The sequence below is a fragment of the Corylus avellana genome, chromosome ca11 (genome assembly GCF_901000735.1).
Source record: "Corylus avellana chromosome ca11, CavTom2PMs-1.0".
NCBI lineage: Eukaryota > Viridiplantae > Streptophyta > Magnoliopsida > Fagales > Betulaceae > Corylus > Corylus avellana.
This window is the reverse complement of record NC_081551.1, coordinates 7,795,293-7,804,051: the sequence shown is the minus strand read 5'-3', so window position 1 is coordinate 7,804,051 and position 8,759 is coordinate 7,795,293. Positions and strand designations below refer to the sequence as shown.

Sequence of the window (8,759 nt, the reverse complement as noted above, 5' to 3'; positions counted from 1 at the left end):
AAAAGTCAAAGCATTGCAGACCAATCCCAGAGCAAGGTATCACTGAGCTTCTTCTTCTTCCTTCTGACAAAACCACAGTAGAAGGAAGAAGCTAAAGCTTCCTGTACTTGTCTTCGATTTATGGCCGCCAAGCTTCTCCAACCACCGTTCCAAGCTTCCCATGTAATTGCTCCAAAACCAAGAACCACAAAAATGGTGAAAGCCCAGAGATTTCTCCCTGACACTCATCTAATGAGCAAGAGCACAATCTTTGGCGATTTCCCATCTGGGTTTACACCCATTTACACCACCAAAGTTACAGAACAGAGCTCCGGCATTGTTGGGGATGAAACACTTGCCCAGATCAAAACAGAGCTTTTCCAGGCCGTACAAGGTATGCCAACTTGAATATTGACCCCATAGATATATAATAATTATTAATTCCGTTTATATAGGTGAAGTTTTAATATGGATTGCATCTAAATATGTTCTGAAGGAGTAAACAGAGGTATATTTGGAATCCCATCTGGAAAGAAATCTGAGATTGAAGGTTTGGTAAAGCTGCTAGAGTCTCAGAATCCAACTCCAAATCCTACTGTGAAGCTAGAGAAGGTGAGCCTGAGATTGCGGTGAAGTCAATATCTTTTGGGTTACTTCCATAATTGGAAGGTAGGTGGATTCTTTTAATGAATTTAATTTCTAAAATTGGAAGGTGGGTGGATCCTGGAAGCTACTCTACAGCACCATTACAATCTTGGGTTCCAAGAGAACCAAGCTGGGATTGAGAGATTTCATTTCCTTGGGAGATTTTTTGCAGATCATCGATGTTGCTAAGGTACATGTGTTTTAATATGATGTTCCAAAAACAGTAGAGAGGTGGAACAAATCCATATTTGGTTAATGCCTAAAAACAGTAGTATCTTGAAGATGCCCATATTCTCTCTGCTCAACTCCTTTTTATTAATTTCTCTCTACTTCAAGAACTTTTTTTGGTGATTCTTTCTGTTTCTGTCCTTTTACCAGAAGTTGAATATTTGTTAATGTTCCAACATGGAGGGAAAAGCAGTGAATGTGATCAAGTTCAGTGCAAAGGGACTGAATTTGTTGAATGGACAGCTCACTGTTGAGGCATCCTTCAAGATTGCTTTAAAATCAGTTAAGAGCTCCTTACTCTGTTTTTTTTTTTTTTTCCAACTAATAATACCCAGGACTAAGTTGTTTTTGTTTAATATTCTACAGAGAGTTGAAATTAATTACGACAAGTCATCGATCACTCCTGCCCAGGTACGCTATCGCAAACACGATATGAATCCAACATGAAATTAGCGAATTAAGGTTGTCTAATACTCATGGTTTAACACAACCCAAACTTAACATACGAACACGAATTGCTATTCCTAACTTTAAGGTTTGATTGTTTTGTAACGGGGAGCGATTGGATTTGGCTATAATCTTGAACTCATTTCCTTTCTGCCTTTCTTAAATGAATAGTTGATGAATGTGTTCCGGAAAAACTATGAACTTCTACTTGGCATCTTCAATCCACAAGGCTGGCTCGAGCTTACGTATCCTTAATCACCCTGTTATGAAGCATGTTTTATTTAAGAATCTCAAGTTTGTTGCAGATGTTTTACTTGTTCCTTAATTCAACCTCCTTCAGATATGTCGATGATGACATCAGGATAGGGAGGGATGATAAAGGCAATATCTTCATATTAGAGAGATCAAGAGAATGAGGAATATGGGCCCTGAGGTTTAAATCCCAGTTAGAAGATCTCTCTGGAAGGGCTTAATCAGTTCATTAACATAACAATCATCGTTGCTTTACTTCAAAAAATGTTAGGTTGTAAGTCAAATAAACTGCAGGCACCTTTTCAAAAAATAATCCAGTGGATATATTAGGGCATGAAAATTTGTTTCAAGGAATATCTACAGATTCTAATTGTAGTTTCCTTAAAGATACATTTTTCCTAGCTGGTTGTAATCAAATCAATACCTTTCCATAGTTAGTTGATTGTATCAAATGATTGCTCTTTGTGTATTGTCTTTACCTACTCTAATTCTCATATATATATATATATATATATGGTAAAGAATATCAAGCAATAAGAGCGAAATATAGCCTTTAGGACAATTACCTAGTGGTGGATGTAGGCGATACAATGCCTAACTATCCGAAAATCTTTTGTTTATTTTTTCTCTTTTTCTTTTGCTTTTCTTTTTCATGGTATTAGAGCTATTGGTTAACACCAATCTGAGATCTCTAATGGCTTGTACGTGGACTCCAAGTTTTGTTTTCTTCCTTTTCCTGGCAGTGCCTCCCTCTCGGGACTCCTCGCCACAGTTCAATAACTTTTTTGTCTCAAATCTTTGTCTTTCAAGCATCCTATCTATCAAGCTTTTGGCTACCAATCGAAAGCTCATTGGCCAATCTATACAACAACCCTACAAAAATCAACCAAATTGGAAATCTCAAGTGCCCAGACACGCCAGCAAAATATTTTTCCAATCATGTCATGCGCTTTCACATGTTGGAAACCTTAGTCCTCTCTTTGTTTTAAACAACACGTATAAGTCGTTTCTCCTGCCTGAGAAAAAAAAAAAACTTTTAAAAAGAAAAATTGGCTTAGGCCCATCTTTTGGCTGTTTGTTGGCTGAAACCCATTTTTGGCCCATTGTTAGCCCGTTTATAGGGCCCAAGATTTTTGGTCCATAGTTGACAATGTTTTGGCCAATTGTTGGCCTATTGTTAGCCTATTTTGGATCCGTTGTTGTTAGCCAAGTTTTCGTCCCATCTTTGGCCACCACCATCTCCGGCACCTTCCATCGCACTATCTCCATCACTAGCCTTCGCTGCCGACTGTTGTCACAGCCATCCTTTGTCTCTGCCTCTAGCCGCCATCCCCATTTTCAAATCAAGCTCATAGTTATATTTTGCTATAAGTCACACCTAATTCCAGCCTTAAACGAGCTCACATTTCTTCCACATAGGATTACTACCACTCTCATCACCTCATCATCACTTAATCAATGGATCTGAAAGCCAAGCTCATGTTCAAACATTGAATCTTATAACACTGAATCCTTTACAGCCCAAAAAAAAAAAAAAAAAAAAGCTATTGCAAGTGGTATGAGAGCATTATATCCTGCAATAGCAAATGGTATTTTTTTTCATAGTTGGTGGAATTAGTATCCAACATGAGACAACAAGAGCAACAATAGAAAGCGTTAGAAGATGTGACCCAGAAAATCAATCAAGTCATAGAAGTAATGTTGAGTTCACAAGGAAGAAACCCAAGAATCAATGCAGAAAGTGAATTATTAAGGGCTCAAATTTAAAGAGGCCCAAAGGGGATTCATACTCTTCCCATCAAAATAGATTTTTGCAAGATTTGATGGTGTGAACCCCACATACTGGTTGTACAAAGTGAACCATCATTTGACAATATCATCATAGATGCAATATAAATATAATATACGATGTAATAAGAGAATCATGTCATAGTTCAACTACATATTGTATATCCAAGCCTTTAACCTCCTTTTGGTATGGTTGAAGCTGTCTCGAGGGACCCGTAGTACAATATCAGTGTCTCAAATATTGTCGCATATCGTCATATACTAGCAGCCTAATCGAGTCCAACCTTGGACGACTCACACTACTAGCAAAGCCGCACTAGTGATCATATTCGTACATTATGCGCCGGTTACAAAACAATCATGGGATTCAAGGCCAAACATTAAAAGTAAATCTCTTTGACACCCTTATAATAGTACACCCATGACTATTATCCCACACATACCGATGTGTCATGCCTATGTAATTTGTTATCCATCGTCTTTTATATGCATGCATTTACAACTCGTCATTTTTATCATTTCTTTATTTATCACTAATTTTCACATTAATCTAAAATATATTTCATGTAAGTTGTAAAAATGCATGTATGACACATAAAATAATTATGCTATGCAGAACGAAAATAATAACAAGTATTTGTGTGAGCTTTACTCACTTGGTTTGTATGATTCCTCTGTAGAGTCTTCCTGAGACTCCACAACCTCAAAATTTAAGAAAATACCTAACAATAGTTTCTAACTTCGGCTAAAACAAGCTCCAAGTCTTAAGTTGTTCAAAATAGGCTTATTGCTTGGCCATCAAACGTTTGGGTAGAAGAGGTCGAACGTTCTGCCTTGACAGTGAACGTTCATCCGAAAGGGGATCGAATATTCAATTCTGGGCTGAAACCCATTCCGAACCAAAAATATCTTCTATATATCATCTTGACACGTATTAAGGTCCCTACATGATTTCAACATGTTACTAAGCCTCAGTAACATCCTTATGCAACACATAGTACATCCAATATCATTAAGCTACTAATACTATGCTAATCTAGTATTAACACCAAAACCTACTAGAGATTAAAAGCCATAAGTAAGGCTACAAAAAACACCTAAAGAAAAGATAAGAAATGAGATAACAACCTACTAACACCATGAAAAAACAAGTTAGGCTAGGAAAGTTACCTTCTTTGAAGAACAAGAGCTATTTCCTCCACCAAAACACTTATTCACACTCGCTCTAGGAATATACTAGACAAACTGGGTGGAAATATGATGAAGGGGCGAAGGTGGGGGTATTTATAAGTGGTCGTGGGCTAAAGATAAGGATGGGGTGTTATTTTCACGTATTGTACTATATTGAACGTTTGGACTTTACTGTATTGAATCTTCAGATCTATGGTTTCAAGTAACGTTCAGCTATACGATATCAAACGTCTTCTTTAGGTTTATAAGCAATTGTTTGGCTCGAACGTTCTAGTGGAATCGCGAACGTTCAGCCAAAACAGAAAGTTAAGATTCTACCTTTTATCAAACCTTTACACTCACAATATATCAATCATTGCTCACTTAATCCTAATTAATACTTTGGGGTATTACATACATGGTGTTAGTATTCATTGGTTGAAAACCCTTGGACCCATTATTTGGGATTTCCTAAAACTTACTATGGAGTTTTTTTTACAAGAAAATTATAATGTTAAAAGGATTAAACCCAACTAAATACTCTTTAGAGGATAATGTTACATTTTCTAAGCTACCTAAGGCTAGAAAAAAAGACCTAGTACTTCAACTAATCTCTCTTGCAAGTTTGTTGGGAGAAGTTAATGTTGTTTTTGAGGAGGCCAAGGGGTTGACACAAGTGAGATCACATGACCACCATATTCTTTTGAAGGAAGGTGTTCAGTTTGTGTGTGTGAGACCATATAGATATCCTTACTACCAAAAAGGTGAAATCCTAGTCTCAGTCATCTTTCAGACATCCATTTGCAACTACTGTCGCAAGCTTCATCAATCTATTACTAAATGTCGAAAGCTACAACACAAAAATCAGTCACAAGCTCTTCGAACAGGCAAAAACAGTTGCTCAATCTTCTTCTTCTGTACTTGTCTTCCACTAAGAACCAATCTTAGTCCTCTACTCTCATTGCTGCTGATGTTGAGGCATTAATTCATCAAGTTTTGTCACATTCCTCTATTACCTTGTTTGTCACCTCAGGTAAAAACTCATGGTGTATGGACTTTCCTTGTTGTAACCATATGACCCCTAATCCCCCTTTATTTTCTCAAAATTCTAATCTCTCTCACAATCCTATCATTTACACTACTGATGGTTCTTGATTACATGTCAGTTGCACCAGTTGTATTTCTTCTCCTAATATTTGCTGATAACACATATCTAGTTCCCTGGTTGTCATTAAATCTTCTTTCAGTTAGACAACTTTGTGAATTAGGTTTTGGAGGTAAAATTTTATATTAAATGTGTTGATGTGCATGATCCACAAATGGGTAAGCTAAATGAGGCATGCTATAAGATTGGATGTCTTTTCGAGCTTTCTTTTTGACAGACTCCCTCTCATTTGTTTGCCTTAATCACTAAGTTCACTGTCTCTTCTAGCTTATGTCATTCTCGTTTGGGTTATGTCTCTTTACCATGTGTTCAAATTTTAGAATCTCATGGTCATCTAGGTTTCCATAGATTTAAAATCTTTTAATTATGTTTCTTGTCATATTGAAAAACAAACACATTTATCATTTAATAAAAGTAAGTTTTTTTGTCTATACCTTTTGATTTGGTTCATTATGATATTTGAGGTTCTGCCCTAATTCCCACTAAGAGGTAGATCTCATTATTTTGTTATTTTTATTGATGATTCTTTGTGTTCTACTTGGATATATATGTTACAACATCGTTCTGAACTAACTCATATTTATCAAAAATTTTACAAAATGGTACAAACCTAATGTTCTCATACAATCAAATAATTTTTGTTTAGATAATGCTATGGAGTATAAAGAGAAATATTTTTTTTTGACTTTTTTAGAACAAAATGGGACTATCTATCATCGTTCTTTCTCTTACACCTCTTAGTTGAATGGACGTGCATAACGCAAACACCTTCACATTTTGGATATTGTAAGAGCTCTTCTCATCTTTACCTCAATTTCTAAACAATTTTGGGATGAAGTTGCTCTTATTTTTGTTTACACAATTAATTGTGTTCTTTGGATCACTATTCACAACCAAACTCATTTTGAGTGTTTATATGGCATAATACCTAACTCCTCCTTGTTTAGAGTCTTTGGTTATGTTTGTTTTGTTACTCTTCTTCCACATGAACACACTAAACTAGAATCGTGCTATCGGTTATGTTGCTTTCTTGGTTATGACATTACTCAAAAGAGCTATTGTTGCCATGAGCCTATAACTAGACGCCTTCAGGTTTCTTGTCATGTGGATTTATGAGAACATAAAATGTTTACCACACAATTGAGCTTTTTGCATTCCTCCTCCAGTTGTTCACATATTTTCATTAATCTCTTCATTGTCTTGTTCTTTGAATCTTATGCAGAAACTTCAAGCTCATTGGAAAATCCTTCTACAGCTGCTTCTGATTTACTTGATATGAATGATGATCATCCTGCTACATCACACGTTCCAGAGTCTTCATAGGCTTTTGAACCTTGTCGCATCAATAGGGTAAGAACACCTTTTGCCCATCTTCAAGACTTCAAGACTTCAAGACTTCAAGATTATTATTGTTTTTTGCTCTCGATACTCTTCACAGACCTCACACTTATCTTAAGGTTAGTGCTGACTCTGTTTGCCTGAAATCTACATCTAATGAATTAGATACCATTACTAAAAATCAAACTTGGGTCCTGATGGATTTGCCTTCTAAAAAGTATACAGTGGGATGTAAGTAGGTTTATAAAATCAAGACTTGAGCTAAGAATTAGTAGAAGGCTATATGGCTCTCCTTGTTTTGAAAGGCTTTGTCTAAGAGTGCGGTATTGAGTATGAAGAGATTTTTGCTCCTACAGCTCAACTTTTTTTTATTAGATATTTGCTTGCAGTTGTGGTCATTTGCCATTGGCAGTTATTTTAGATGGATGTTTGCATTTCTCAATGGTGATCTTGCGGAAGAAGTTTAATTATATGTAGCTTCCACCTAGTTATCAACATCCTCCATACAAAGTTTGTCGACTTCGTTGTGCGCTTTATGGTCTCAAGCAGGCCTTGCGAGTTTGGTTCGCCAAATTTAGTTATGTGGTTGCCCAACAAGACTTGGTCTCTGGTTCATATGACTCAACCCTCTTTCTCTGGACTATTGATGCTAGTACTATTCTTTATATTCTCCATGTTGATGATATGATCATTACTTATGATGATGTTTGACACAAACGAGGTCTTCAAAATTTCCTTAGTCAAGATTTTGAGATGAAGGACTGGGAACACTCAACTACTTGCTTGGCCTGATTGGTTGTCATTTAATCAAATATCATCTTTAGCATGGCATTTTACATGTACGATCAGTCTCATTGGAAGATCAACTCGTTGACATCTTCACGAAATCTTATTCACCGGGACAACTCAGTGATCTTATTTCTAACATAAAGTTGGCTTTGCCATTGATAGTTTGAGGGGGATGTTAGTATAGTTTGTCTATATCATACATTATCGTATTATCATATTTGTTATAGAATATTTTCATAATATTCTCAACATATTTTCATAATATTCTCCACATGCTATTGTAATATTTGCTATCATATTAGTTCTTGTAAATATGATAGAAATATTTTGTGATTATGTAATTTTTTTTTGACATGTCCGTATAAGGGGATTGTGATTATGTAATTACTATATTGTACAATTTCTACAAATAAAAAATGCAAGCTTTCTATTTTCTTTAGCATGTCTTCTTCTTCATCTCTAAGTATTTTTAATTTCATTAATTAATGGTAACTTGAAAAAAGATAATAATGATGGTGGTGGTGAAGCAATGACTTAATATATTGGAAGTGTTGTTTTTTGGAAGCTATTTTGAGTTTTGCTCTTTTTTTTTTGGGTTATTGTCTCTCAAACTTTTTGTGGACTGATCTAATAGTGGAGACTTTTGTAGCCGACATGTTCGTCGTCGATTGATCCCATTCAGTTCTAGCAATACTTCTCTTGCAACAACCAGTTGCCTTTATTGTATGGGACTTCTAACTGAGCCCTTTTGCCCTTATCTACCACTTTGAGCAGCCCTTAGAGAAGCTCAGATCCTTTTTGGTTTCATTTCCTACAGTTGTTTTTATCTTTGTATTGCCTTTTTCCATTTGAGTTTTGTTGTTGGGGAGTTCACCCTGTTTGGTTTGTTTTTTTTTCCCTTAACCCGTGTCCCATTATTATTATTATTATTATATAAACTCCTTAGGTCAACGCACCA

At 35.9% G+C, this 8,759-nt stretch overlaps 1 protein-coding gene across 2 annotated transcripts; it reads left to right on the top strand.

Moving 5' to 3' along the window:
- Positions 1-6: 6 nt before the first annotated feature.
- Positions 7-1,988, top strand: LOC132166293 (fibrillin-5, chloroplastic-like). Of its 2 annotated transcripts, XM_059577089.1 has the most exons (7): positions 7-373; positions 476-591; positions 692-814; positions 1,036-1,134; positions 1,219-1,263; positions 1,471-1,544; positions 1,640-1,988. In XM_059577089.1, exons 1-7 carry the CDS (start codon positions 121-123, stop codon positions 1,713-1,715), a joined length of 786 nt encoding a protein of 261 aa, XP_059433072.1. In that variant the 5' UTR covers positions 7-120; the 3' UTR covers positions 1,716-1,988. The 2 variants fall into 2 exon arrangements, with proteins under 2 accessions (XP_059433072.1, XP_059433071.1); XM_059577088.1 differs by having other exon boundaries at positions 1,036-1,263.
- Positions 1,989-8,759: the final 6,771 nt, after the last annotated feature.

Coding starts and splice junctions, on each gene's coding strand:
- LOC132166293 (XM_059577088.1), top strand. CDS start 121: ATGGCCGCCAAGCTTCTCCAACCACCGTTCCAAGCTTCCCATGTAATT. Junction 374..475: donor GCTTTTCCAGGCCGTACAAG/GTATGCCAACTT, acceptor TATGTTCTGAAG/GAGTAAACAGAGGTATATTT. Junction 1,545..1,639: donor CAAGGCTGGCTCGAGCTTAC/GTATCCTTAATC, acceptor AACCTCCTTCAG/ATATGTCGATGATGACATCA.